This window comes from Corvus hawaiiensis, chromosome 28 (genome assembly GCF_020740725.1).
Source record: "Corvus hawaiiensis isolate bCorHaw1 chromosome 28, bCorHaw1.pri.cur, whole genome shotgun sequence".
Classification (NCBI taxonomy): domain Eukaryota; kingdom Metazoa; phylum Chordata; class Aves; order Passeriformes; family Corvidae; genus Corvus; species Corvus hawaiiensis.
In genome coordinates, this window is record NC_063240.1 from 6333295 (window position 1) to 6361136 (window position 27842).

Consider the following 27842-nt stretch of genomic DNA (forward strand, 5'->3'; position numbering starts at 1 on the left):
GGATTTTTCCCACTTTTTGAAGCTACTTCTTGCCACAGCATGGCCAACAGCTCCCAGCAACCCATCTGGGACTGGTTGTGGAGCTGTGGCTGGACATGGGGACAAATGGAGGTGAGTGTGGACACAAAGATGTGAGTGTGGACACGCGGACATGTAAAGGTGAGTGTGTGCACAAGGACATGAGTGTGGACAGAAGGACATGAGGATGGACACGAGGCCATGAGGATGGACACACGGATGTGAGTGTGGGCACATAAATGCTCGCCCCAAGGACGTGACCCAGCACAGGCTCAGGGTGCCCCCATGCCCTCACCACCACCGTGGGCTGGAGGGTGTGATTCCACCACAGCCTGGCTTGCCCATGGCTGATGGGGCCACACAGCACGAATTTTGCTTCCCCTGTGAAAAAGTAAAAAAGGGAGTGAGAAGGAAAAGGCGTCGGGTGGAAAAGCCCCCGGCTGCCTGCTGGGGGGAGTGGAACCAGCGAATTTCATGCGTCTCCTTCTCGTTAGAGTGGGGTCCCTCCTCACCTGCTCCTGGGCACAGTTTCCTGCACCCCGAGCCAGCAGTGAGGAATCTGACTCCAGTTTAAAGGCAAGGAGCTTGTCCACGGTCTGCAGCCCGGCTCCCATCCCAGGAGGGGACGCGCTCGGAGCCGCTGCCCGCGGCGGGCAGGGTTTGCCAGCTGTCTGCACCGATCTAGGGCCTTCCCACCTCCCCCGGCACCAGCCCGTGGTGGGGGACACAGACTGTGACAGAAAGACACCCCCTGAGGAGTGTCCCTGCCCACTGAGGGGCACTCGGTGGCCTGGGCCTGGCCCAGGGGTTCTTGCCCCCAAGTCATCAGATTGTGCCCACCTCAAAAGCTGCTCAGTGCTGGGCTCCATCTCTCAGCCCTTGCCTCTTATCCTGCCCTGCCGCCCCTCTGCCCACCCTGTGGCATCTCTGAGGACACCGTGCAAGCCCCCAAATCCCACTGTGGGCTGGGAAATGCGGCCAGGGCACCCACTCTGCCTCCCACTCCGGCCAAGGCTGCCCGCAGCATCCTCCCGCACAGGCAGCGAGCCGGGAACACCACCCCTCTCCACTCCATTTAGGGAAAACCCCCTCCTGTCCCCATCGTGCCGAGCCCTGTGCCACGGTCCCCTCCCCTCCAGCACCCGTGAGGGGGTGACATCGCACCCCCCATGGAGGGACAGGCAGGGGACGTGCTCCGGCAGCGGAGCCTGCTGGCAGGGAGCAGAGCAGGCCTTTGGAGATCCTTCTTTGGCCGTGACTCCTGCCAAGCACCCCGGCATCCATCCCCAGCACCTCTGCACCCCTGGCTCCGCATCCCGGGGAAAGCAGGCGGCGGAGGCAGCGCCAGCCACGGCTCCTCGGGGGCCCCACGCCGCCGCTGGCTCCGAGGCCGGGACCCTGCTGAGCTACTGAAGTGCTGCGAGCCAGGCTCCAGCCCCTCGCGTGAGCTGTCCTGCCGTGCCTGGCACGGGAGAGCTCGGCTGTGGCGTGGACATGGGCACCGTGCCAGGACAAACACGCGCCGGGGGAGAAAGGTGGGACATGCCAGCCCCCGGGCGTGTGACACTGGTGTGTGACACTGGTGTGTGATGCTGGTGTGTGACACTGGTGTGTGACACTGGTGTGTGATGCTGGTGTGTGGTGCTGGTGTGTGGCACTGGTGTGACACTGGTGTGTGATGCTGGTGTGTGACACCGGTGTGTGACACTGGTGTGTGACACTGGTGTGTGACACTGGTGTGTGATGCTGGTGTGTGACACTGGTGTGTGGCACTGGTGTGACACTGGTGTGTGGCACTGGTGTGTGACACTGGTGTGTGATGCTGGTGTGTGACGCTGGTGTGTGGCACTGGTGTGACACTGGTGTGTGACACTGGTGTGTGACACCGGTGTGTGACACTGGTGTGTGACACTGGTGTGTGACACTGGTGTGTGATGCTGGTGTGTGACGCTGGTGTGTGGCACTGGTGTGACACTGGTGTGTGGCACTGGTGTGTGACACTGGTGTGTGACACTGGTGTGTGGCACTGGTGTGTGGCACTGGTGTGACGCTGGTGTGTGACACTGGTGTGTGACACTGGTGTGTGACGCTGGTGTGTGGCACTGGTGTGTGACACTGGTGTGTGGCACTGGTGTGTGACACTGGTGTGTGATGCTGGTGTGTGACACTGGTGTGTGGCACTGGTGTGTGACACTGGTGTGTGGCACTGGTGTGTGATGCTGGTGTGTGACGCTGGTGTGTGACACTGGTGTGTGACACTGGTGTGTGACGCTGGTGTGTGACACTGGTGTGTGACGCTGGTGTGTGGCACTGGTGTGTGACGCTGGTGTGTGGCACTGGTGTGTGGCACTGGTGTGTGGCACTGGTGTGTGACACTGGTGTGTGACACTGGTGTGTGGCACTGGTGTGTGATGCTGGTGTGTGACGCTGGTGTGTGATGCTGGTGTGTGGCACTGGTGTGTGGCACTGGTGTGTGGCACTGGTGTGTGGCACTGGTGTGACACTGGTGTGTGACACTGGTGTGTGGCACTGGTGTGACGCTGGTGTGTGACACTGGTGTGTGGCACCGGTGTGTGACACTGGTGTGTGACACTGGTGTGTGGCACTGGTGTGACGCTGGTGTGTGACACTGGTGTGTGGCACCGGTGTGTGACACTTGTGCGTGGCCCGACTGACACTTTCCCTCCTCGAAATGGTGCCCACGGGTGGTTTTCAGTGGAAATGCCCTCTTTCCGCAACCCTTCCATGTGCATGGAGCCCTCCCTGCTGCTGCGTCCCAGCTGTCCCCTCCTTGCAGCTCGCAGGGGGATGTTTTGGGGTGCTTGACCCCCTGCCCACCCTCAGCACCCACCAGGCCCACCCACCCACGGGTGCTGCTGGCAGCTCCCGCAGCATCTCCTCCCACACTTGATGCTGAATCTCCCAACCCAGCAGCAGAGAGGAGCTTTGCTCCACGTCCAAGCAGCCCAGCAGGGATTTCTCTCCGCTTTGCCAGAGGTTTCATCCCGGCTCAGTTTCCAGAACGGGAACAGCCCCGTGCCCTCCTGCCGGCCCCGTGTGGGGGATCAAACCTGCTCCCATCCAGGGACGAGCACCCCATGAAGCCACCGACTCGCCCAGCTCTGGTACAAACCTTTTATTCTGTTCCCCCTCCCAGCTCAGGGCTGGCTTTGCCCTTTGGAGGCGAGGCCGGGAGGGCTCCACGGCCGTCCTTTCCCTGGAGCTCCGTCACGGGGATCGGGAGAGCTGCCGTGGCCGGAACATCACAGACTGCACCGAGCTTCACACACGGCCGAAAAGCAACAACGAAAAGTGGACCCCAAAAACGGACACGAGACCCCCCCCCCCCACCCCCCCCCCCCCCCAACCCGGTTCCCCAAACCCGGATATGTTGGATGGGTGAAAGTGATACGGAGCAGCACAAAACCGGTAGGGACGGGGACCAGAGCGCCCTGTCCCACCACACCACGGCCCCCTGGGAGCCACCGGCACACGGAGAGAGCCCAAAATCCCAGGGGAGGGAGTCGGGGGTAATAAGTTAATCTGTACAGACGTGTTAGGTGACACGGGGGTGGCGGGACCGACACCCTCCCGGCACAGGGGGGGTCCCCGTGGGGCGCCGGGGGCCGAGGAGCCACAGGCCGGTGCAAATCAAACCACGGAACGATGCATGAAATCGAGTGGTGGAGAATGGGGGGCAGATGGGGAGGGAGGGGACCCCTCCATGCCCAGGGGCTGTGCCAGGGTGAGCTAAGGGGGGCCGTTCTTGGTCCCTCCGCCCGCCTCCAGGGCAGCACTGTGAGCCCAGGGACACAGAGACCGGGCCCTGCTATCAGCTACAGCCCCGCGGGCTGCTCCCAGCATGGGGCAGGGATGCCGAGCCCAGGATGGAGCCGTCCCAGCAGCTCCCACCTCCTGCCCGAGCTTGAAGCCAGGACAACGCCGCCTCATCCCCTGCTTGGTCCCACCAGCGACTTGTTGGCACCGGGGCCATCTCCCCAAGGGCATCACGGAGCAGGGAAGGGAAGGAGCCATCCCAGGGCCCCTCCACAGCTCCGGGAAGGAGCCGGCTGGGTGCTCGCGTGGGCACGGAGGCGGCGGGATCCGCTCCTGTCTCCGGCTGCCAACGCCAAATCCATTCGCCACGTTTCGGCTCCCCGAGGCAATCGGCTCCGGCCGGCGGAAGGGAGTTCCCAGGGCCGGGGCCGGCGCCTCGGAGGCTCAGCCCAAGGTGGGAGGCCGGGGATGTGCCGAGCCAAAGCTCAGAAGGCTGCAGACACTCTCCATCCCCCACCGCAGCCGGCTCCCTCCTGCCCAGCGCTGGACCCATGCCCGGAGGGCTGCGGGGCCCCGGCGGCTCCGGGCGGGAGGAGACAGAGAGTCCCGCTCCGGGGACGGGCTCCCTCCGGCCTCCCCGCTCTGGCAGCTCCCCTCTTGGCTCTGGAAGCCAGGATCCCAGCTAACAGAACATCCCTGGAGGAGGCAGAGCCGCTGCCCGGCTCCTGGAGCCTCCTCCACAGCGGCCGTGCCTGGGGAGGAGAGCGGGACCCAGCCGGACCCAGGGGTGCCCCTCTGGGAGCTGGGGACGTGGGACAGCCGGAGGGGCAGCGGAGCGGGGTCGGGACGATGCCGTGGGGATGGTGACAGGGAGGTGGAGGTGGTGGGAAGGGGTGGGAGCGCTACAGGATGGTCTTGTCCAGGTCGACTTTGAGGGGCAGCGGCCCCGCGTCCTCCCCGCCGTGTGCAGGGCACAGGGTGACAGCGATGACGGGCGGCAGGGGGAAGGTGCCGGGGCCATCCAGGTCCTCCAGGTACTCCTTGTCCCCGTTGATGCTCAGAGGCTGGAAGAGAGGCAGAGACAACCGTGCAGCCCCGGAGAAGGGGGCAGGACCCCCTCACCCCCCCCAGGGAACACCACGGCGCTGGCTGTCGATGCACCTCACACCCCGCACGGTGACTGGGGACCACAAACACGGCAATGTCCCCCGCAGCCGTGACAGGTGTCCCCGACACCCCGGGGGTTGTGCTCACCCCATACCTGGGTCTTGACGTGCTGCTCGGGGGCGGTCACCAGGCTGGCACAGCTGAGCCACAGCATCACCATGATGGAGAGGAAGAGGCAGGCGGCCAGGATCCAGCGAGGAAGGCCCGAGCGCCTGTAGCACCCCACCACCCCCCGCCAAAGAGAAGGGACGAGTTTATGGCAGGGCACGGGGTGGGAAATGGGGCTGGGGGGGATCTGCTCTGCCACGTCCAGCAGGTCCCAGACCACCTACTTGGACATGCAGCCGAGGAAGTCGTGCTCCTGCTGCGGGGGCTCCGGGGGGTGCGCCTTGGCTTTGCCCCGCGGCTCCTTCACGGGGGGCTTGTCCCCCTTTGCCCGCGGGCCTGGGAGGGGAGAGGCGATGCTGAACCTGGGCACCCAGGTGGGCACACCCACCATGATCGCCATCCCCTTGCCAGCACGTGATGGGGGTCCCGCTGAGGGGGCACAGAGGATCCCAGCAGCTTCATGGAGCAGGGCCCCATCAAGAGCTCCCCCGGCGTGGGTGGGGGTGTGGGAAGCTGATCAAACCCGAGAAGAGGGAAATTTGTTCAGCTCTGGAGGACATGGATGGCAGCCAGGAGGGCTCGGACGCTCCCAACCCTCTCCCAGCAGCCCGGACCCCCCCACACCTGTGTGGGGCTGGGGGATGCGAGGGCTGGATCCCGATCCCGATCCCGGCTGTGCTGGCTGCATCTCCAGTGCCTCGGGTGCTGGATACTCCATCTCAGGCTGGGACTGGGTCAGCAGGGAAAGAGGGAGAAGGCAGTGAGGAAGGGGGTCCCCACCCCTCTGGGCAGCCCCAGAGAGGGTCCTGGGGACACCCCCACCTGAAACACCACGACTTTGCCATCGTCCGCCTGCAGGTAGAAGGTCCAGGTGGAGGAGATGAAGCTCTGGGCAGAGCTGACGATGTCGTTGCAGAAGGTGGAGACCAAATCCAACATGGAAAATGACGGTGCTTTCAGCTCCAGGGTCTGCAAAGGAGCAGGGACATCACGTCACCGCTGTCCCCTCGTCACCCACCCCGGTGGGCAACGTCGCACCCCGAGGTCGTGGCTGGGTTGAGCTGGGTGCTCAGGTCTGGGCTCAGCCTGCTTCTCCCAGGGGTGGAAAGGGATGTGCCAGGACCATGGTCCAGCCCCAGGAGGGTCACCAAGAGAGGGCTGTGGTCCCTGGAGTGACCACCCAGCTGTGGGGCCGTCACCGAGCCCCAGGACCGTCCCTCCGGGGTGGGATCACCCTGCTCTGCCAGAGACAATGGGAGCAGAGCAGCCGCGATGCCGAGGGCGTTCCTCTCCTGGCAGCCTCTCGGTGCCCTGGATTCTTGGCCGTCGCGGCAGTTTGTTATTTTTAAAGCATCCCTGCTGGAATCCGCTTGGCTGCTCCCTGCCACTGGCTCCGAACATTTTCCGACAGCCCCTTGCACGGTCAAACCAGCAAACAGGAAATAAATAGGTCAGATTCTGTATCTAATTATTATGCTAAATCTGCTTTGCCTGCTCGTCTGGGAACCCGAGGAAAAATGCTCTGGGTGGGTGGAGGGGGTGAGGGCCCTCCCTGTCACCCCCGGTCACTCCCAGATGCTCATCCCTGACTGTGGAGAGGGGCTGGGAAATGGGATCAGACAGCGGGAAGGTCTTAAAACCAGGCTGCAAAGTGGTTGTTCAAAAGAGCTTTTCATTCTTTTTACGGCGCGGGTTCATCTTTGCCTGCACGTGCACGAAGCCAAAAGCCTCTTCCTTGGGCCAAAGTCTGATTTAATTAATTGGGCAAAAGCTGAATTAATTAAATGTAGGAGGGGAAAGTGTTGCTAATTGCTGGGAAGGATAACAAATCAAAACTGGGGGAATCTGCCATGATCCCTGGTCAGATCCTCTCGCCCTGGGAATTCCCTGTGGTCGCCCTGCCTGGCCCAAGCCAAGTCCAGCCCAGTTCAGCCCAGTCCAGCCCAGTTAACTTGCTTTTTATACTTGGAACAAAGCAGCTGGTGGTGGTTTGGATTAACGTGGCACATCTGGAGCTCCCATCCACCTGGATGGAGGGATGTAGGGATGGATGGATGGATGGATGGATGGATGGATGGATGGATGGAGGGATGGATGGAGGGATGGATGGAGGGATGGATGGATGGATGGATGGATGGAGGGAGGGATGGATGGAGGGATGGATGGAGGGATGGAGGGATGGATGGATGGATGGAGGGATGGAGGGAGGGATGGAGGGATGGATGGAGGGATGGAGGGATGGATGGGCTGCACATGAGGGGTGTCCCCCATCCTGAGGGAGAGGAGGGACTGTGCTGAGCTCCTGTTGGAGGAAGAGTTTCCCCATCTCCCCTCACCTTCTCCTTCCTGCTTTCCTCCACCTCGGGCAGCTGCTTGTGGCACCCGGTCACGCACCCGAACTGCTCCTCTGCGTTGCCGTAGGCTTCAGCACACGCTGGGAGAGAGGACAGCTCAGGGTTAGGGGGTGCTCAGTCCCCGGGACCCCCACCCTCTCCCCACTGACACCCAGGACGTGTCACTCTGCAGCCGCTCACTGCGGGGCTGAGCGGGGCGGGACGCTCCGGAGGCTCTCGGGTGTCACACTGCTCCCGGTGGGACGTGGGGATCCCCCCGGGACGGCGTTTGGGGCGCGGGGGCCGCTCGGCCACCGGCTCCTCTCACCTGCTTCGCACTCGGCTCTGGTCGTGTTGAGCTCGGCGCTCGCATCCACGAAGTGACAGATGGAGAACAGCCGGCAGCCCCGGTAACAGGCGTTGAGAACAGCATCCTGCGGCGAGGAGGAGGAGAGCGTGGAGCTGGCACCGGGCTCAGCCCGGTGGCTGCGCCGGACCCCCCCTCACGCGGCCCCCCGCACCCAGCTGGGGGGCACCGGGCAGCGCCGCCCCCGCCCAGGACCCTGCTCAGGGCTGGCACCCCAAATTTGGAGTTTCCAGAGGAGGGGGAGCTGCCCCGCGGCCCCCGCGTGCTCCCCATGGAGGGTTTGCACATGGCCAAGTCCTTGTGGAGGGCATGCAGGGTTCCCCCATCTCTGCTGGCACCAGCCAGGCCCTGGCATGGGCTGGCAGGAGGTGGGGGTGCACTGCTCTGGGAGGGGGGTACAGATTTGGGGGGCTGCGAACACACTGAGGGGGTGTGGGGGGCCCACAGAGCCCACACGGGGGTCACCAGGAATGTGCGGGCTCAGGGCAAACGGGTGACACTGCGGGCACCCCAAAGCAGTGGGGATGCCCTCACTGGGGGCACCCCAAAGGTGCTGCAGGAGATCACCGGTGCCTCCCCCGGTGCCCCCCATGTTGCTCCCACGAGGGGGTGGCCCAGTGTGGGGCTGCATGGCACAGATGCCTGTCACGGGTGTCCCCGCTGCTCCTGGTGGCCCTGCTGCCCCCGTTCCTCCCGGTCCCCTCCAATACTCCCGGTGCCCCTGGTGTCCCCCACGGTGCCCCCGATGCTCCTGGTGCTCCCAGGGTGCCGTGATGCTCCCCATGCTCCCAGTACCCCCACTGACCCCGATGCTCCTGATGCTCCCCATGCCCCTGCTGCCTCCCAGTACCCCCAGTGCTCCCAGTGCCCCCGATGCTGCTGGTGCCCCCGATGCTATTGACGCTCCCCATGCCCCCGGTGCCCTTCCCCGAGCCCCGGTGCCCCGGTGCCCCAGACTCACGGCGGCGGCCCGGCGCTGCAGGCTGCGGCCGCACTGCCCGCGGCACCCGCCGGTGTCTCCCAGCTGCGGCGAGAAGGGGTCGGTGGCGGCGACGGCGGCGGCAGCGACGGCGAGAAGGGCCAGGCCGAGGGCGAGCAGGGCCCGGGGCCGGCGGGCCGGGGCGGCCATGGCGGGCGCGGAGCGGAGCGGAACGGAGAGGAGCCGAGCGCACCCACCGCCGCCGCCGCCGCCGCCGCCGCCGGCCCCGCCGTGACGCGCCGTGCGCCGGGCGGGGGGAGCCGGGGGCGGGGGGAGCCGCCGCAGCCTGCCGCAGATCCACCGGCACCGGCACCGGCACCGGCACCGGCACCGGCACCGGGAGGGGAGGATGAGCGAGGGGTGCGGGAGGATGGGGGATGCTCGGGCATTGAGGGATGAGGGATACCCCGAGATGCAGGAGATTTGGGGGATGCTCGGGCACTGGGGGATGAGGGATACCCCGGGATGCAGGAGAAGGGGGAAGGGGGTCCAAGGACCAGAGATGCACAGAAATTGGGGGATGCATGGACACCAGGGGATGCAGGAGGACAAAGGGGACATGGGAACCAGGAGATTCCCAGGGACCAGAGGGTGGAGGGGGACCACAGAATAAGGGGGGCACTGGGGGATGCAGGAAGGTTCAGGGGGACCGGGGGATGTGCAGGGACATAACAGGACTGGGGGCCACCCTGACACCCGCAGCACAGAGGGGCTGGGGAGGGCAGGGGGACTGAGGGGATGGCTGGGGACCGGGGTCACACTGGCACTGGTGCCACCCACATGGACCATCCCCTCAGGAGGGGATCAGCCCCTTGTCCCCAGGGTCCCCAGCCAGTGTTAGACCCCACTGTGCCACCCTCTGTGTCCTCGAGGACTCCCCAAGTCACCTTCATGCCTCCCGTCCTCACCCTCGCTCTGCAGGGCCCCCCCGGCCGGCGCTGGGCTCTCCCTGACACCCCAAATTTACAGCCGTGATCTCCCAGGGTTTAAAGGACATCAAAGGCACCGCCTGGGCCCCGCTCCCTCCGTGCCCCCCCTCACCCGTGCCCCTTATTTACGGCAGCACCCCAAAGTAGGCCCGGGAGGGGGAGGAGGAGGAGGAGGAGGGCTGGGGGCTTCGCTAACCTCCGGCTCTAATGGGGAACACATGGCAAGACCCCAGCGCGGGGAAGGGGGGGTCTCCCTGTCCCAGCTGAGGATTGAGGGGTGCTCCATGCCCTGGGGCAGGGAGAGAGGGCTCGGGGGTGCTGGGGCAGCGCAGCCCGTGCCCCCCCGGGAGCAGGGAGCGGGGCCTCTCCTCGCCCCGCCAGCTTATTCATCTTATTAATCAAAGCAGGGCCGGCAGAAAATGAGCTGCGGCCGGGCCGGCGGGGCTGCCAGGGCGCTGCGCTCCCCTTCCCCCTCCTGGAGCCCCGCCAGCCCCGGCCCCGGGTCCGGCACCGGTGACGAATGGCCGAGAAAATGGGATAGATTGGGCGCTGTCACCATAAATCACAGCACCGCGCCGCAGGTGGGGCTCCCACCGGCGGCAGGGACAGAGCCCCGGACCCCCGGGGGCACCGGGATGCTCCGGATGGGATGGCCGGTGGGCATCGCTCCTGCTGCACCTGCCCGCGCTCCATGCGCTCACCTTTCCACGGGAAAAAAAGCCTTTCTCAGGCAAAACCATCCAAGTTGGCAAATATTTGCTGCCCTCTCTCCTCCCCTCTCCAGAAACACTCGATGCCTTTCGCGTTTATCACTACTGACCTACATTTTTTCCCTCGGAGCCTTTCGGGAGGCTTCAGGCTCCCCCCACATTGGCTGGGGTGTCCCCACGGTCCCCTCCATGGGCAGAGGACCCTTCACTCGATGTCCCAACCCTGCAGAGCCCATCCCTCGTGCTCAAGCACCCTCTTGACATTTTTTTCCCTCCTCCAAAGCTCCTCAGATTCCGTCACGGGACTCTTTGTGCTTCCCAAAGCAAACAGAGGCGGGAAGGTGCAGCCACCCTGAGGATGCTCTGGAGGGAAAGGCTGGGGGGGCGGCAGGGAAGGGGTTAAGAGGGTTATAAATTACCCATGGATGTGGAAATGTGACTGAGAGGAATAGAAAGCAAACTCTGCCTGCTGGATTCTTTGCATTTCTTGCCTCTTTATTTTTCCCCCAGGTCACTTTAAAAGGATGCAGGCAGTCGAGGCAGCTCCACTGCGCCTCTCCTCCCGCTTTTCCCGGGGTTTTGGGCTTTTTTTCTTGTTTGTTTTTTACACCCTGGCCCTTGAGCCAGATGCTGTCTGCGTCCAAGGATTTTATGGAGTGAGCTCTGGCTGGGATATCAAGTAATTAGATTAATTCAGGGCCCTGGTGACACATGACGGAGGGTGGCGGGAAGGTGACGGCTGGTGGGAAGCTGGACCGAGGATGCTCAGAGCGGCTCTGGGGGATGTCACCAAGGTCAGCCGGGTCCATCTGGGGGGAGTCACGTCCCGCCTGGGCAGAGCAGAGAGTTTGTGGCAGGGAGCTGGGCCCCATGGCCAGATCCTGCACCGCAGCGGGACAGAGAGGCCCTGGGAACGGAGCCACGCCGGGGGGGCAGCCGGACCCGCCGGCCTCGGGGGACCCCCGTGCTGACGCCGACAGCCCGGGCCGGGGGTCAGAGGGGGGGTCCGGGCTGGATCCTGCCTCCGGCCGGTGCCTGTGAGTGCGGCGGCTCGTGGGCCGGAGGGAGCAGCTTTAAAGGTCACTGTCAAAGGGCAGCGCTGACCACAGCTGCCGCTGACCGGCCGCTGCTGACTCAGAGCGCGGGAGAGCGGCTCAGTCACCTCCGGCTGCTCCCGGACGGGTCCTGACGCCACACCCTGGCACTGCCCGGGGTTGGGGACCGCTCAGGGCTCGCTCTGTCCCGCAGCCTGTCCCCATCCCACAGGTGCTGCTGTGAGCTGGGAGGTCAAAGGTCCCTGTGCCACCTGGGGTGACACCCCGCGATGTGCCAGGTGACACCGGTGGGGACCGACGCTCTCCTCCCGACATCGCTGTCCCCCCATCTTCCCTCTGTACCCCAAGCACAGCCTCAAGCCACCTTCTGATGATTCCTCAGGTCACCCACGTCCTCTCTGCCAGCACCAGGGTGGGGTCAGCCCCTCCCCGGGAACCCCCCCATCCCTGGCTCCGCTAAATCCCACATTCCGGGTGCGAGCTGAGGAGCCTGGCCAGAGATGGAGAAAACAGATGGGGGAAGGGTCTGGGCAGTGCAGGTGGGCAGCCGGGGTGGCCGCAGCTCCCGGCTCCAGCTCCAGAGGGGGAATTTCTCCTTTTCCCGCAGCACCCACCGCTGGCTGCGGTCCCAGGGTGGCTTCCCGGGGGGACGCGGGCGGTGGGTCGGGATCGCGGGCGGCCGCCAGCCCCCGGGGCAGCCGTGATTCACTCGGCCAGACTGCGGCCGCTGGGGCTGAAGTTTCTCAGGCTGGGTGGCTCCCGGAGCCTGACATTTTTGGGAAATTTCAACAGAAACAGTTCAGAAGCTTCCAAAAAACAGGACGATGGGAAAAGGCATTGTTTGGGCTCCCTCCGCCTCTCGTTTCTTATTGTGTTTTCTAATCCCTGCGATCCCTGCTGGTGCCCAACACCTCGGAGCCCTACCCAGTGTCACCCCCCCGGCTCCCCCCACCCCGAGTCCGTGGGGCACCCCCGGCCACCCAGGTGTCCCCTGCCACCCTCCACCTTCCCGGCAGGGAATGATGTCCCCGCTCCTCACAGCTGGGGACACGCCACACGTGGGGACAGTGGCCTTGCCATGACCAGGACCTGCTGTCCCGGGGTCTGTGACCTGTCTGGGGGTCTGCAGAGCTCTCGGTGCCACCGAGACCCCGGCCGGGGGCATGGGGGGGGACACTGGAGGATGCCCAAGTGGGTGGCTTTGCCCCGATGCTGGTGGCACAACCAGACGTGCCACCACCCCTGGGGACAAACGCAGCCCCAGTCTGGGGGGACTTGGAGCCATTTGGGGTGCTTTTCCCACTTTTTTGGGGTTTCGAGGAGAGAAGCCCGGAGATGATGGATTCGACAGAAAACATCGGGATTTATGGGATGATATTCCTGTTTTCAACCCAAAAGTAAGTAATAATAGGGGTTTAGGTCTTAAAGGCGCCTGGAGCGTGGGGAAGCCGTGGCGGGGGGGCCCCGTTCAGCGGCGAGAGCGGCCCCGGGGGCGCGGGAGGGTCCGCGGCGGCCGCGCGTGAGTCACCCGTGGGCCGGCGGCCCCGGGGCGGCTCTTACTCACCTACCGGGGGGGTCGGGGGGAGCGGGACACCGGCCCCGGGGAGGGCTGGGGGGGTCCAGCATCCCGCGGCGGCAGCGGGCACCGGGCGGGGGCCAGTCCCGGGGTCGATCCCGGGGTCGGTGCCGGGGCCGGTACCGGAGTGGGACGGGGGGGGGCGGCGGGGCCGGTGGCTTTCTGCCCCCCCGGGGGCGGTCCCGGGGCGGGGCCAGGGCGGCAGTTGGGGCTTTGGTAACCGGGGGTTGCTCAGACTTGCTCGGGACTTCCCCGGACGTGCCGGTGCGCTCCGCCGCCCCGGGCACCGACGGGCACCGGAGCCGGCCATGCCGCCGCCGCCGCTGCTCCCGATGCTCCCGCTGCTGGTCGTGCTCTGCCCGCGCCTGCCCCGCGCCGACCCGCTCTCCTGTGAGTACCGGGAGCACCGGGCGGCTCCCGCAAGGTGGGCGCGGGGCGGGCGGGGGTCCCGTCGGGGCCACGCGGGCGCTGCACGGAGCCCCCCGGGGCTCTCCCGTCCGGCCCCGGCCCCGGCCCCAGCATGCGGAGCCCCCCGGGGTTCCCCCGCTCCTTTCCGCGTGTCCCGCCCCCCCCACCGCCGCCGGGATGCGGAGACCCCCGGGGCTGTCCCGTTCCTCTCCGTGAGTCGCGTCCCCCCCCGGCCCCGGGATGCGGAGCGGTCCCGGGCGCGGTGGGGGCACCGCCGGGCGCACCTCGGGGCTGAGCTTCGCCTGCTGCGGAGGGGGACGGGGACCCCCCCGCGGAGGGCAGCCGGCACCCCCCATCGCCTCCCGACAGGCATCTGGGACCCCCCCTCCTCGTCCCCGCAGCCCAGCCGGGACCCCCCCCGCCCCTTCCCCGCAGAGAACAATAGAGGAACCTTTCTTGTGCTCCCCCCCGTCCCCGAGAGTAGCGAGGAGACCCCCCCCTCCCCAGGAGCAGCGAGTGCTCCGTCTCCCCACGGAGAAGAGGGACCTCGAGAAGGGCAGGACCCCCCTTGTCCCCTCTCCCCGCCGTCCAGCCCCCCCTCCCGCAGAACAATGCGGCTCCATTCCCCACCCAGGACAATGGAAACCCCCGGCCTCCGCCCGGAGAACAATAGCGAACCCCTTCCCCACGCGACCCCCTCGCACCCCCGGGAGCCATCGCCCCCTTCTGTCCCCCCCAAAGCCTCTGAGACCCCCCCCTCCCCCTGCCGAGAACAACGGGGTCCCCCGTTCCCCCCGGAGAGCCGCCCCCCCCCCATCCCAGAGAACAATGAGTCCCCTTTTCCCACCCAGAACAATAGGGAACTCCCTCCCTGCCCCACAGAAAACAACGACCCCCCCCCAGAAAAATCCCCCTGAGGGGCTCCGCAGTGATGCCCAATTTGGTGGCCCCACCCGGCGGTGGCAGGTCCGGGAGGTGCCACCTGTGGGCTGAGCTGTGGAGCGGCCTCAGCCCCGCGTGGATCGGGGTCCCCCTGCCCATGGGGGGACACACGGGGGAGGGGTCCCCCCGTCCCCACAGAGCCCTGAACCCGACGGACCCCCCGTCCCGTCCCGGCCGCCGCCCCGCTGCCCCCCCTGCGGCCCGAGCCAGGGGAGGGCGAGATCCCGCTCCCCGCAGCAGGAAGTTCGGCTTCCTCCCTATGATGGGAATTTCTCAAGGCGATGGATGTTCTCCGCTCCGACGCGCGAACGGGACCCGCCACAAACGCCGCCGCTCGCCCGGCAGCTCCCGCGTCCCCTCCCCGGCGACCCCGCGGGGTCCCGGCCACCGCGACGGACCCCGGACCCAAACGTGTCTTTAACGGGGGAGTCTTAAGGGCGTTAATTGGGGCAGGAATTGCTGGAGCAGTGGGGTGGGGAGAAGGAACGCTCCAAAAATCCCTTTAGGGGCCGTCAGCGAGAGCGGCCAATCCCGGTGTCTTTCGGTGCCCACCGCAGCGCCCACCGCAGTGCCTGGAGGGGTTGATCCCACTGGGAACAACACGAGGCCACAGCCGGACCCTTGGTGGGGCTGACCCCGCACCGTCCTCCTCCCAAGCAGCCGGATTCTCCCCCCGGACCCCCATTTGCCCCCTCCCCACGGGGGTCCAGGGCAGCGCTGGGCCCGCGGCCCCTCGACGTGCGGCGCTGGCGAAGGCGAAGCCAAATCTCCTTTTAGAGAGCGAAAGTTTCCCCTCGGTGCAGCTCGGCCGCGCTGGAATGCCTGGGCTTTTTATAAATCCCTCCTCGAGCCCAGGGATGGGCACGAGAAATGCCAGTCGGGGATGAGAAAGGGGAAAAAAAAAAGAGTGGAGAGCAGAGTGGAAAAGAGGGATGAAGCATTTTTGGGTGCTGCGTCTGCCCGCAAACCTCGCTGCTCGAGCTTTAGAGGAGCTCTAACTATACATATCTATTTAATTTTATTTTTCCTGTGGAATTCAGAGCTTCCCAAATTCCCCTTTGTTCTTGAGGGCAATTATTTCTATTTTCCTTTAACCCCCCTGCACAGCTCAATAAATCTTTTTTAACTGCGTGATCTCTGACACTTATCGGAGCTTTTTTTTTTTCCCCTCCCCCTTTTCTTTCCCAACCCCTTAAAACTCCGATATAAAACTAAAATGAAATCCGGCCCTTCGGAAGAAAAGCATAAACGTTCTCGACACCTTGGAAATGTGGTTTTACTTTATAGCATTACTTAGCACCTGATCAGCATTTTTTTTTTGCAGTAGAGAAGCCATAAAACCCCCGAGCAGGTATTTTCGTTGCAACTTGCACATTCCACAGCCTGCCTGCGTCTCTCCGGCCCTTTCCTCTCCGATCGGAAAACTTCACACTTTTCCCTTTTAAAACACATGTTCGGCGCTGTGGCCGCGCTGAGGGGGGAAAATAAATCCAGGGGGGGAAAAAAATGTAATATATATATGTATATAATTGGCCCCTCCAGAGGGTCCTGCTTGGAAGAGGGAAAAAACCAAAATCCAGGGGAAAAAAAATACAGAGAGAGAAAATTGCCCTCTCCAGAGGGTCCTGCTCGGAGGATGGGAAATGCGTCTGTTTTACGGAGCTCGTGTGAGTTTCTGGGGCTGTTTAGATTAAGATTTAGGAGAATCAGGGCTCGGAGTGCTGGGTCTGTTATCGCAGAGCCGCAGCAGCTCCGGGCTCGGCTCGTGGCGGGCTCGGAGCGGGGTGGGCAGAGAGGGGGGATGAAATTTCCAGAGGCCTCGTTGGCCTTGGGAAGGGTTTGTTTTGGGAGTGGGATGGAGCCGTCGTCGTGCATGGATGCTCGGGGTATCCCGGAGTATCCAGCACCATCCCACGGATGTTTGGGGTACCTGGTACCAATCCATGGGTGCTCGGGGTACCCCGGGGTACCTGGCACCAACCCATGGGTGCTCGGAGTACCTTGGGGTATCTGGCACCAATCCATGGATATTTGGGGTACCCCAGGGTGCTTTTCCCTCCAGCATCCCCCAAGCACGGCGGCAATTCCTAATTAAGTCTCCCCGGCGTAACGAGGATTTCGGAGCACTAATTGCGGAGGGTGGGAGGCGGAGCGGGCAGCGGGGACCCCTCATTAGGATCTCTCCGGCGTGACGGGGATTTTGGGAACGCCGGGCGGGAGCCGGGGCGGGCGGCGGGCGCTGAAAGCCGATCGGGGCCGGGAGGTCGGAGGGGCGGGGAGGTCGCGGCACTTTCCGGGAGGTAATTTGGGATATTAGCCCGGCGCGTGCGGATGGAGCCGATAAGGGCTGACGGACACGGAACACCCCGGAGCGGGGCCGGGGCAGCCGCGGCTTGGAAGCCTCGCGGCCGAGGCTTCCCGGAATAAACCGGGGTGGGAATTTCCCCTCGCGGAGGGGCTCTCCCAGCCTGCAGCACCCTCGGGATGTCGAGGGCCGAGCGATGGGATTTGGCAGCACATGGTGGGGATGAGGCGGGAGCTCGGTGGGAAAGCGCTTCCCACCCCTCGGCGATCCAGGGGGAAATGCCGGACCTTGGCAGAGCTGGAAAAGGAGGGGGGGGAGAAAAAAATCTCCTCGAATTTTCCTTTATGAAATCCTTTTGTCGCGGAAAAGCTTCCGAAGCCGCAACCCAGCCCCGCCCCAGCCCTGGGAAAAAAAAGATTAAAAGTGGATATAAAATGTATTTTAACAGTTCTAAAATAGATGTAGATATAAAAATAGATCTTAGAAGTGTTTCGATATAAAATGTATTTAGATATAAAAGTAGGTGAAAAGTGTATTTAAATAGATAAAAAATAGGTTCTGTATTTAGATATGGACTAGATATAAAAACTATTTGAATAGATATAAAAGATATAAAATATGTTTAGATATAAAATGGATACAAAATGTGCATAAGTAAAGAATAGATATGAAATGCATTTAAATCACTGTAAAATAGAAACCAGTGTATTGAAATTGATATGAAAGAGATATGTGATGATTGAAATATATATATGAAATAGAGATGTGATTTAAATCAGTATAGGCTTGTGATGATTTAAATCAATGTAAATAGCTGAACAATATATTTAAATTAATATAAAACACATATGATGATTGAAATTGATATAGACGCGATGATTTAAATCAATGCAAAATAGCTCAACAATGTATTAAATAGATATAAAACATATTTAAATGAACACAGAAGAGACATAAAGGTGCTCAAATCAATGTAAAACAGATCTAAAACGTGTTTAAATAGACATAAGACATATTTAAACAGCTCTAACGTAGTTAGCTCAATATCAAACCCTCCATAATTGATTTTCCCCCCCCCCCCCCGCTCTCTGTCTCTCCGGCTGCAGACCCCGCCGTGATTTCCCCCCAAGACCCCACCCTGCTGATCGGCTCCTCGCTGGTCGCCACGTGCACGGTCAGCCCGGACTTTCCGCTGAAAGCCGAGGACCTGTACTGGACGCTGAACGGGCGGCGCCTCCCGGCCGCCTCCTACGCCGCCCTGGGCCCCTCCACGCTCAGCGTGGCCCTCGCCCGCCTCAACGGCTCCAGGCAGCAGTCGGGGGACAACCTGGTGTGTCACAGCAGAGACGGCGGCATCTTGGCCGGCTCCTGCCTTTACGTTGGACGTACGTCAGTGCCGCCGCACGGGCCGGGGTCCGGCCGCTCTGTGCCGGGGTCTGGTCACTCTGTGCTGGGGTCTGGTCACTCTGTGTTGGGGTCCGGTCACTCTGTGTTGGGATCCAGTCACTCTGTGCCAGGGTCTGGTCACTCTGTGTTGGGGTCCAGCCACTCTGTGCTGGGGTCTGGTCACTCTGTGTTGGGGTCCAGCCCTCCATGCCAGGGTCTAGCTGGTGCCAGGGTCTGATAACTCTGTGCCAGGGTCTGGTCACTCTGTGCCAGGGTCTGGTCACTCTGTGCCGGGGTCCGGCCCTCCATGCCAGGGTCTAGCTGGTGCCAGGGTCCGGTCACTCTATGCCGGGGTCCAGTTGCTCTGTGCCAGGATCCGGCCACTCTGTGCTGTAGTCCAGCCAGAGCCAAGGTCCAGCCGCTCTGTGCTGGGGTCCAGCCGGTGCCAAGGTCCGGCTGTTCTGTACCAGGGTTTGGCCATTCCGTGCCAGGGTCCAGCCAGTGCCAGGATGCGCCTCTCCCACGGGAGAGAAGCCGGGGATCCCCACGGAGGGATCAGCGCCCTGGTTCTTGCCGGAGCATGCCAGGAGCTGCTCTGGTGGAAGCCCGAGCCGCGCACAGCTGAGAGGCTGTTTCGGCAAAGCCTTGGTTAAAACGCGCTTGTCCGAATCAATAATCGTAAGATTTTATCTCAGGCTATTTTAAGGACAGTGCTACGTCCCAGGAATACGGAATCCCAGGAATACAGAATCGTAACGGGGAATGTAGCTTGGGTTTGTTTTTTTGGGTCGCTACGTCCCGGGAATACAGAGGCTCAGCTGGGAACGCAGCTTGGATTTGGGGTTTGGGTCTCTGTGCCTGGAAAAAAACAGCTCTGAAACCTCTTGTTTTTTGGTTTTTGTCTCTCCCAGTACCCCCAGAAAAACCAGTCAACATCACTTGCTGGTCCAAAAACATGAAGGACCTGACCTGCAAGTGGGCGCCAGGGACAGAAGGGGAGACCTTCCTGCACACCAACTACACCCTCAAGTACAAGCGCAGGTGGGTGCTCACCTCCGTTCCCATTATTGCTAAAAACGTTGGAGTGGGATTTAATGGGAAACAGGGAACGGGCAGCTCGATGTCTCCCGGCTGGCCCCTGCTTGGGGACGGTGCTGGTGTGATGAGTTTCCTCGTGGAGCTGGGGAGGGCGAGGAGAAGCCGCTGTGGGCCTGGTTGAGTCGGGAATCACTGGGTGAACCACGGGGCCAGTCCCCCAATTCCGGCCGTGTGGAATGGCCAAAAACAACCCATGGGAGCATCCCGGGGACGGAGGAGCAGTGCCAGTACCTCATCCATCACCTGCCCGCAGGTGGTACGGCCAGGACAACACCTGCCAGGAATACCACACGGCCGGGACCTACTCCTGCCACATCCCCAAGGACCTGGCCCTCTTCACGCCCTACGAGATCTGGGTGGAGGCGTCCAACCGCCTGGGGGTGGCCGTGTCCGACGTGGTCATGCTGGACATCCTCGACGTGGGTGAGCCACGCCACTGCTGCGGTGTCACCGCCGCGCCGGTGACCTCGCGGGGAGGGGCAGCGCTGGGCTGGGGCGGGGGGCAGCAGGAAATGGGCGATATGTGAGCAGAATTGCTCCTAATCGAATTAGGCTGTTTGCTCCGAGTCGTTTTTACATCCGCGGCTCCTTAACCCTCGCGGCCCCGCGGCGCTGCCCCGCTGTCCCCGCCAGCCCTGCCCTGTCCCCGCAGTCACCACGGACCCGCCGTCGGACGTGCACGTCAGCAGGGTGGGCGACCTGGAGGACCAGCTGAGCGTGCGCTGGAGCTCCCCGCCGGCCCTCAAGGATTTCCTCTTCCAAGCCAAGTACCAGATCCAATACCGGGTGGAGGACAGCTCCGAGTGGAAGGTGGGTGGGCACCGCCGGTGCCGGGGGACGGCGCGGGGTGGCCAAGGGTCCGGGTGCTCCCGTCTCGTCCCTCTGCAGGTGGTGGATGATGTGGGCAACCAGACCTCGTGTCGCCTGGCCGGCCTGCGCCCCGGCACCGTCTACTTCGTCCAGGTGCGCTGTAACCCCTTCAGCATCTACGGCTCCAAGAAAGCCGGAATCTGGAGCGACTGGAGCAACCCCACGGCCGCCTCCACCCCACGCAGCGGTGAGTGCAGCCAGCACCGCTCGGGGGTGCCGCCGGTGCCGCGGGATGTGCGGGGGGCCCTTCCCCAGTCCATGCCCGGCACCTGGATTTCTTGCAAAGGAGCCAACTCGGAGCTTGGCTTTCCCAGCTGGGAGCCAAAACCTGCTCGTGTTCCTCTGGGCCCTCGTTATTCACGGCACGGCGGCGATGGGGGGGTTGAGACGCGGCCCCCCGTGTGACACTGACCCCTCCGTCCCCGCAGAGCGAGTGGCGGGGGGCTGCGACCCCAAAGGGGGGGAGCAGAACACGACGCTGCGGCGGGAGCTGAAGCAGTTTTTCGGGTGGGTGAAGAAACACGCCTACGGCTGCTCCAACCTCGGCATCAAACTCTACGACCAGTGGCGCGTGTGGCTGCAGAAATCGCACAAAACACGCAACCAGGTAGGTAAGGAGCCTTTCGCACTTCTTCTCCCCGGCTGGGTGGGGACGGGGGGGGGGGGACGCGGGGTGACCCCCACCCCAGGGATGCTGGGGGGTGACGCCGACCCCGGGGCGACGCGGGGCTCTGCTCCTCTCCGCAGGTTCTTCCCGGCGATAAGCTGTAGCCCGCGGGGGACCGAGCGCCGGCAGGATGGGACGGGGCGCCCGGCGCCCACCCGGGACCGCCCGCGCCCGCCCCGGCCCCGCCGCGGGGGAGTTGGGAGGCGGCCGGGGCGCAGCGCGGCCCCGCAGCCCTGGGGGATGGGGTGGGGTGAGGTTGGGGGGCCGGGCTGGCCCAGCCCCGGGGGCTCTGTGGGGCCACGGCCCCGCGGCAACGAGGGGACCCCCCAGCCTTGCCCGGCCGGGGGGGGCACGGGGGCTTTGCTCCGCCAGCCGGAGCAGCCTCTGGGATGAAAGGAGCGGCGAGGGCTTCCCGGGTGACCCCACCCTCGCCGCAGTTCCCCCCCCGGGAAGCGATTTTGGCCGTTTTCTCCCTGGGGTCCCACGTGTGAGTGCACGGGGGGGGGGGTCCGTCCCCGGGGAGCCACGCGGGCTGATTGGAGGCTGCTGGGGTTTGCCCAGTGCCTGCTCCAGTTTTGATTCAAACCAGCCTTATTTTGGTTCCATTTCAGTCAATTAGGAACAGATTTAAGCTTAATGCCAATAAACCTCTGAAACCCCACCGGGGTCTGCGTCAGCGGAGCGGCAGCGCTGCACGGGGACTGGGATGCAGCGGGCAGCCAAATGGGGCCCGTGGCCCTTGTCACCCCATCCCGGAGCTCCCAGGGGATCGAGCCAAGGTGGAGGGGGTGGCACTGGGGCAGCGGGGGCCACACGAACCCTTGAGATCACACCACTCAGGCCAGCTCCACGGGGACAGGTTTATTTGGGGTGACCACAGCAAAAGCGCTTGTGGAGCGCCAGCTGTGGGGCTGGGGGCACAGCCGGTCTCCAAGATGTGGTTTTGGGGGGGGCTGCTGCCCGTGGGACTCCAGCTGGCAGCAAGGACAGTGCCCACCTTGATGGAGGCCGAAGCATGGCAGCCCCTTGGCACCGGAGATTGTGGTTTGTGTTCGGCACAGCCCCGGCACAGCCGGGCAGGGTAACCAGCCCCACGCCGGACCCCTCTGCTGAGGGATACTCAGGATTTAGGGGGACCCCACTTGTCCCAGGAGGGCCTTCTCCACCCGTTCCAGCCTGTGCTCCAGAGAAGGGGCCGAGAGGACAATGCCCACCTTGCCGAGGTGCGCCGGGAGCGGGTGGGGGGCGAGCGGGGCCCCCGTTCCACCAGCCCGGCCCCTCCAGCCGTTCCCACGGGGACACCCATCACTCAACTTCTTCCGAATCGTACTTAAGGTCCTGGAGAATTTCGCTGATTGCCTCAATGGTTTTAATTAGCCTACGAGAGCGGATGGAAACTATAAATAAAGTCCATATGGAGCGTATTATGTGGGCCGCCTCGCCTTCCCCGCGCTGTTTATGAAACACTCAGCCCGGGGAGGCTGAGGGGACGCGGCCACGCAGCGCCGCCAGACCCCGAAGGCACCATCTGGGCCCCCCTGGGCCGGAGGGAGGGAGGGGAAACACAGGGAAGGGGCTCCTGGCCTGGACTCCATGATCCCTGTGGGTCCCTTCCAGCTCAGGAGACTCCAGGATTCTACGGGCTGAGGAGGGGGTGCCATCCCAAAATAGGGGGAGAAGGGGATGGCAGTGGGGGTCCTGGGCTAGGGGGATGCTGCCTTCCCAAAATGAGTGGGGACAGCAGCGGGGCCACCACCTACTTGTGCTTGAGCTCCCGCACCTCCTGCTGATGGGCGTCCACCTCGGGCTGGTCCTGTGCCTGCTGCTGGGCCAGCTGCAGCTGCGCCGTCTGTGGGGGGACACCTTGGGAGCTGAGACCCCCCAAACCAGCCCCAGCGCTGCCCCAGGGACCCCCCCCCAGCCCAGCACCCACCAGCTGCAGCTTCTCCTGCTCCCGCTCCTGCAGCCGGGCCAGGTGCTGGGCCAGGTCGGGGCGGCCGAGCTCATCCCGCAGGCGCCCAGCGATGTCCAGCACCTCCCGGGAGATGCCACTGAAGGCCACGGTGACCTCGTGCACCAGCTGCCGGTACCGTGGGAAATCATAGTGGGGGGCATTGCTCAGGTACGCCCGGTGGCCCCTGCGGACAGATCAGGGGGGAGAAGCCACTGTCACCTCACCTGGGGTGCCCGTCGCGGAGCTGAGCCCCCTTTGCCACCCGCCACAGGCAGCACCAGGAGGGTTCTCCTGCCTTCTCCTGCCTGGATTTGGCAGCATGACCTGGCAGCCTCACGCCTCGCACGGGACAGGGTTGGAAACGGCTTTTTCGGGGGGGAAAGTTGGTGGTTTGGGTTTTTTCATCCTTTACACCCTCAACCCTGCATCCCGGGAAGTCCCTCATCGGCTGGATGCTAAAATAGGATTCAGGTGTCCAGCACAGAGTCCCGCTGCCAGCTGGAGCTCATCAGCCACCCCCACGGCCCCGGCCCAACAGGATGCAAAATAATCGGGATGGGGGATCCGGTTCCCTGCTGGGGGTGCCCCTGCCCGCCCCGGTGGGTGCCGCCCCCCCGGGGGCCCGTCCACGCGGCAGTGCCGGTGCCGGTACTCACTCCTCGAAGAGCCGGTACGTCTCGACCCGCTCGCCCTGCAGCTCCCGCAGCCGCTGCAGCAGCGCCCGCACGGCCTCGCCCGTCTGCGGGACACAAGGGGACGGCGGCGCTGGGGGACGCGGTGGCACCGGTGACCCGGTAAGGGGCTCCGGGCAGAGCCGGCACCGCCCGGGGGATCGCCCCGGTGCTGCGGCAACGCGTCCTCGCTCAGCTCCGGTTCTGGGGGTCCCGGGTGGATTCCGGCCGCGGTGCTTAAGCTGAGTCCAGCACCGGCACCGGGACTCCCCCATCCCGCTACCCGCGCACCGGGAGCCCCCCGGCCTTGCGCACACAACACAGACGGGCACCGGGACCCCTCATATCCCCCTGCTCACCCCACCGGGCCCCCCAGGCCACTCGTGCACGAACCGGACTGACACCGGGACCTCCCGGACACGTGCCAGCGGTACCGATGGGCACCGGGACCCCCATCCCATCCACGCGTGCACGGACGGGCTCGGTCCCGGGACCCCCACCCACCCTGCTGCCCGCGCACCGGGACCCCTCTCTACGTGTGCCCAGACGGGCACCGGGACCTCCCCGTCCACGTGCGCACGGACCGGACCGGCCCCGGGATGTCCCCACCCCGCTGCAAACGCGCCGGGAGCCCCCCGGCCGCGTGTCCACGGACCGGCACCGGGATCCCCCCGGCTCAAAACAGAGGGGCACCGGGACCCTCCGTGACCACGCGCGCACGGACCCGCTCGGTCCCGGGACCCCCCTCCCGTCCCCCGGGGGCCGTTCCCGTCCCGCTCCCGGCGCCGCTCACCATGGCCCGGCCCGGCCGCTCGGCGCAGGCCCGGGGCCCGCGGGGCGGAGCGCGGTTCCGCCGCCACCTGCAGGCACCGACCGGCAGCGCCGCCAGCCCCGGGGCCCCGTCCCCGGTCCGGTCCGTGCGCCGGGGTCCCGCTGCCCGTCTGCAGTGAGCGCACGGCCACGGGTCCCGGTGGGTGGGTGGGCAGGGGGATGCAGTGGGGTCCCGGTGCCGGTCCCTGGACACGTGCCCGGGGCTCCCGGTGCATTTGCAGCGGAACAGGGAGATCCCGGGACCAAACCAGCCCTTGCCTGCATGGCCAGGGGGGTCCCGGTGCCTGTATGTGTTCTGTGAGCACGGCTGGGGGTCCCAGTGGGGGGCCAGGGGGGGTCCTGGTGTCCGTGCAGAGCCTGCAGTAGTGACCAGAGGGGTCCCAGTGCATGAGCAGGGGGATTTGTGTGTGGTCCTGCTGCAGTAGTGACCAGAGGGGTCCCAGTGCATGAGCAGGGGGATTTGTGTGTGGTCCTGCTGCAGTAGTGACCAGAGGGGTCCCAGTGCATGAGCAGGGGGATTTGTGTGTGGTCCTGCTGCAGTAGTGACCAGAGGGGTCCCAGTGCATGAGCAGGGGGGTTTGTGTGTGGTCCTGCTGCAGTAGTGACCAGAGGGGTCCCAGTGCATGAGCAGGGGGGTTTGTGTATGGTCCTGGTGCTGGTCCAGTCTGTGGCCAGGTCCTGGTGACCATCTCCTGTGTGTGTGTGGCCAGGGGGCCCAGCGGGGGGGCAGGGGGGTCCCGGTGCTGGCCCAGTCCGTGCATACATGGCAGCAGGCACTGCCCACCAACAGCACCACCTCCATCCCTCCCCTGTCCCTGATCCCCCCGCCCTCCTACGCTGCTCCAGCACAGCCCCCATTTATTGAAAACTGCACCAATTTGGGTAAAAACCACCAGAAAACAGGGCTGAGAGTTGCAATACTTTATTGGCCAGTGCAGGCAGGGCTGGAGGCTCTACTTGACCTTCTTCTTGGGGCGCAGGTTGTTGGTGTGCCCACACTTCTTCTTGCGGCAGTTGACGGCGCGGGGGTGCAGGCGGGCGTAGCACCTGGGGAGGACAGGTCAGCAGAGCCCCGTGTCCCTGGGGAGGGGCTCTGGGGGAGGGAAGGGGGTGAGGGGACACGGGCAGGGGACACGGGGACGCACTTGCGGCAGATCATCTTGTCGCAGTTGTATTTCTGGGCGAGCTGGCGCAGGGAGGGCTCGATGATTCCCCCTCGCAGGCGCAGCACCAGGTGCAGCGTGGACTCTGCAAGGAGAGATCGGTGTCACACCGCGGGCAAGGAGCACCTGGCACCCCAAAAAACGCCCCCCAAAAACCTCCGGGGTCCGGGGAGCACCTTTCTGGATGTTGTAGTCTGCGAGGGTGCGGCCATCCTCCAGCTGCTTCCCCGCGAAGATCAGGCGCTGCTGGTCGGGGGGGATCCCTGCGGGACAGAATCACCGTGCTGGGGACACCGGGGCACCCTCACGGGGCCACCCCGCTACTCCGGGCCCCGCCAGTACCTTCCTTGTCCTGGATCTTGGCTTTCACGTTCTCGATGGTGTCATTGGGCTCCACCTCGAGGGTGATGGTTTTGCCCGTCAGGGTCTTCACGAAGATCTGCATCTTGGCACCTTCTCACCTGCGGGAGCGGCGGCCGCGTCACCCCGGGCCGGCCCCGGTGCCGCCGTGTCCCGCCCCCGACAGGGCCCCGCCGCTCCCCGCCCGCGACGCGACCCCTCAAAGACTCTCAAACCCCCGTTCCCGAGCATCCCCCCCGAGATCCAACCCCGCTCTCCCACGATCCAGCTCCCATCCCAGGATTCGGGGCCCTCCCGTGGGATCCAGTCCCGTCCCCGGGGACCCAGGGCCCCTCCCGGGGTTCCAGCCCCCACCCCGGGATCCAGGCCCTCTTCCCCGGGTCCCAGCCCCCTCTCCCGGATTCCCGTCCCCATCCCGGGATCCACCGCCCGCTCCCGGGATTCAGGGCCGCCACCCCAGGCCTCGGGCCCGCTCCGGTCCCGCACCGCGCGCACCCGCGGCCTCGCTGCTGAGGGAAAGGGAGGCGGGGCCGCGCCCGCGCTGCGTCACGTCCGGCGGGGACACCGGCCCGGCCCCGCGGCACTTCCGTCACTTCCGGCGGGGACACCGGCCCGGCTCCGTCATTACCGGGGTGACACCGGCCCGGCCCGTCACTGCCGGGGTGACACCGGCCCGGCTCCCTCACTGCCGGGGTGACACCGGCCCCGCCCGGCCCGGTACCGCGGGAAGGGGCACGGGAGGGTCTGCACGGACCCGGGACCGGACCAATCCCGACCACAGCCCCCGGACTGGCCCCGTGAACCCAACACTGACCACAGGGCCTTAGGATCGGCCCCACACTGACCCCGCGGCCACAGGGCTGGCCCCAAGACTGGCCCCAAACGGACCCCACGACCGGCCCCAAACCAGCCCTACAGTGCCGGACCAGCCCCACGCTGACCCAACATCGGCCCCACAGCCCCAGGACCAGCCCTACACTGCCCCCATGGACCCCACACCGGCCCCACAGCCCCGGGACCAGCCCCACACTGACCCAACACCGGCCCCACAGCCCCAGGACCTGCCCCACACTGACCCCATGGACCCCACACCGGCCCCACAGGCCCAGGACCAGCCCCACACTGACCCCACACCGGCCCCACAGCCCCAGGACCAGCCCCACACTGACCCCATGCACCCCACACCGGCCCCACAGGCCCAGGACCAGCCCCACACTGACCCAACACCGGCCCCACAGCCCCAGGACCAGCCCCACACTGTCCCCATGGACCCCACACCAGCCCCACAGCCCCAGGACCAGCCCCACACTGACCCCATGCACCCCACACCGGCCCCACAGGCCCAGGACCAGCCCCACACTGACCCAACGCTGGCCCCACAGCCCCAGGACCAGCCCCACACTGTCCCCATGGACCCCACACCAGCCCCACAGCCCCAGGACCAGCCCTACACTGACCCCACACCGGCCCCACAGCCCCAAGACCAGCCCTACACTGACCCCACACCAGCCCCACAGCCCCAGGACCAGCCTCACACTGACCCCATGGACCCCACACCAGCCCCACAGCCCCAGGACCAGCCTCACACTGACCCCATGGACCCCACACCAGCCCCACAGCCCCGGGACCAGCCCCACACTGACCCAACACCGGCCCCACAGCCCCAGGACCAGCCCCACACTGACCCCATGGACCCCACACCGGCCCCAGAGCCCGGGACCAGCCCCACACTGACCCCATGGACCCCACACCGGCTCCACAGCCCCAGGACCAGCCCCACACTGACCCCACACCAGCCCCACGGCCCCAGACCAGCCCCACACTGACCCCATGGATGCCACACCGGCCCCACAGCCCCAGGACCAGCCGCACACTGACCCAACACCGGCCCCACAGCCCCGGGACCAGCCCCACACTGACCCAACACCAGCCCCACAGCCCCGGGACCAGCCCCACACTGACCCCACAACCCCAGGCTGGGTCCCACAGCTCCAGTTGCAGGACCAGCCCCAAACCCCTGTCCTCCAGCCCCCCACTCTCCCCTCATCCCCTCCCAGGCCATCAGGACCCCAGACCTGAGCAATTCCTCCATCACACCACAATGCTGGCGGAAAAGAAGGATCTGGACAGCTCCTGCTGCCTGTGGAGCGACCAGCAGCACCATGTGA

The 27842-nt window shown here is 64.9% G+C and overlaps 4 protein-coding genes across 8 annotated transcripts; 1 reads left to right on the forward strand and 3 right to left on the reverse strand.

Moving 5' to 3' along the window:
• Positions 1-3139: 3139 nt before the first annotated feature.
• On the reverse strand, positions 3140-8914 carry TMEM59L (transmembrane protein 59 like). Of its 3 annotated transcripts, none has more exons than XM_048287991.1 (8): positions 8732-8914; positions 7732-7837; positions 7407-7504; positions 5893-6039; positions 5695-5800; positions 5295-5406; positions 5057-5174; positions 3140-4859 (listed from the first exon to the last, which is right to left on the reverse strand). In XM_048287991.1, exons 1-8 carry the CDS (start codon positions 8897-8899, stop codon positions 4698-4700), a joined length of 1017 nt encoding a protein of 338 aa, XP_048143948.1. In that variant the 5' UTR covers positions 8900-8914; the 3' UTR covers positions 3140-4697. The 3 variants fall into 3 exon arrangements, 2 of the variants coding, with proteins under 2 accessions (XP_048143948.1, XP_048143947.1); XM_048287990.1 differs by having other exon boundaries at positions 5057-5198; XR_007200206.1 differs by having other exon boundaries at positions 4770-4859; positions 5057-5194.
• A 4336-nt stretch (positions 8915-13250) lies between these two features.
• Positions 13251-21356, forward strand: CRLF1 (cytokine receptor like factor 1). Of its 2 annotated transcripts, none has more exons than XM_048287987.1 (8): positions 13251-13409; positions 17781-18059; positions 18972-19101; positions 19412-19581; positions 19811-19968; positions 20047-20215; positions 20457-20635; positions 20777-21356. In XM_048287987.1, the coding sequence occupies exons 1-8, from the start codon at positions 13328-13330 to the stop codon at positions 21086-21088; spliced, it is 1479 nt and encodes a 492-aa protein (XP_048143944.1). In that variant the 5' UTR covers positions 13251-13327; the 3' UTR covers positions 21089-21356. The 2 variants fall into 2 exon arrangements, with proteins under 2 accessions (XP_048143944.1, XP_048143945.1); XM_048287988.1 differs by having other exon boundaries at positions 13253-13409; positions 20457-20639; positions 20776-20865.
• Positions 21357-21541: 185 nt separating this feature from the next.
• REX1BD (required for excision 1-B domain containing) lies at positions 21542-24195 on the reverse strand. Its single transcript, XM_048287989.1, has 5 exons — positions 24114-24195; positions 23306-23388; positions 22629-22833; positions 22456-22544; positions 21542-22073 (listed from the first exon to the last, which is right to left on the reverse strand). Exons 1-5 carry the CDS (start codon positions 24114-24116, stop codon positions 22001-22003), a joined length of 453 nt encoding a protein of 150 aa, XP_048143946.1. The 5' UTR covers positions 24117-24195; the 3' UTR covers positions 21542-22000.
• Positions 24196-25057: 862 nt separating this feature from the next.
• UBA52 (ubiquitin A-52 residue ribosomal protein fusion product 1) lies at positions 25058-26269 on the reverse strand. Of its 2 annotated transcripts, none has more exons than XM_048287907.1 (5): positions 26170-26269; positions 25657-25775; positions 25491-25577; positions 25297-25399; positions 25058-25198 (listed from the first exon to the last, which is right to left on the reverse strand). In XM_048287907.1, the coding sequence occupies exons 2-5, from the start codon at positions 25757-25759 to the stop codon at positions 25105-25107; spliced, it is 387 nt and encodes a 128-aa protein (XP_048143864.1). In that variant the 5' UTR covers positions 25760-25775; positions 26170-26269; the 3' UTR covers positions 25058-25104. The 2 variants fall into 2 exon arrangements, with proteins under 2 accessions (XP_048143864.1, XP_048143865.1); XM_048287908.1 differs by having other exon boundaries at positions 26161-26254.
• Positions 26270-27842: the final 1573 nt, after the last annotated feature.

What these genes read in the sequence shown, in the direction of transcription:
- REX1BD (XM_048287989.1), bottom strand. An exon ending in ACGTACCGGCTCTTCGAGGA is followed by an intron (nt 22,834 to 23,305) that starts GTGAGTACCGGC and finishes ATCTGTCCGCAG; the next exon opens with GGGCCACCGGGCGTACCTGA. An exon ending in GTGCGGGAGCTCAAGCACAA is followed by an intron (nt 22,074 to 22,455) that starts GTAGGTGGTGGC and finishes CCGCTCTCGTAG; the next exon opens with GCTAATTAAAACCATTGAGG.
- CRLF1 (XM_048287987.1), top strand. Translation starts at nt 13,328, where the DNA reads ATGCCGCCGCCGCCGCTGCTCCCGATGCTCCCGCTGCTGGTCGTGCTC. An exon ending in ACCCTCAAGTACAAGCGCAG is followed by an intron (nt 19,102 to 19,411) that starts GTGGGTGCTCAC and finishes ACCTGCCCGCAG; the next exon opens with GTGGTACGGCCAGGACAACA. An exon ending in GCTGGACATCCTCGACGTGG is followed by an intron (nt 19,582 to 19,810) that starts GTGAGCCACGCC and finishes CTGTCCCCGCAG; the next exon opens with TCACCACGGACCCGCCGTCG.
- TMEM59L (XM_048287990.1), bottom strand. Translation starts at nt 8,899, where the DNA reads ATGGCCGCCCCGGCCCGCCGGCCCCGGGCCCTGCTCGCCCTCGGCCTG. An exon ending in CAGAGCCGAGTGCGAAGCAG is followed by an intron (nt 7,505 to 7,731) that starts GTGAGAGGAGCC and finishes CCTCTCTCCCAG; the next exon opens with CGTGTGCTGAAGCCTACGGC. An exon ending in CATCCCCCAGCCCCACACAG is followed by an intron (nt 5,407 to 5,694) that starts GTGTGGGGGGGT and finishes CTCCCCTCCCAG; the next exon opens with GCCCGCGGGCAAAGGGGGAC.
- UBA52 (XM_048287907.1), bottom strand. Translation starts at nt 25,759, where the DNA reads ATGCAGATCTTCGTGAAGACCCTGACGGGCAAAACCATCACCCTCGAG. An exon ending in CAAGATCCAGGACAAGGAAG is followed by an intron (nt 25,578 to 25,656) that starts GTACTGGCGGGG and finishes TCTGTCCCGCAG; the next exon opens with GGATCCCCCCCGACCAGCAG. An exon ending in GACAAGATGATCTGCCGCAA is followed by an intron (nt 25,199 to 25,296) that starts GTGCGTCCCCGT and finishes TGTCCTCCCCAG; the next exon opens with GTGCTACGCCCGCCTGCACC.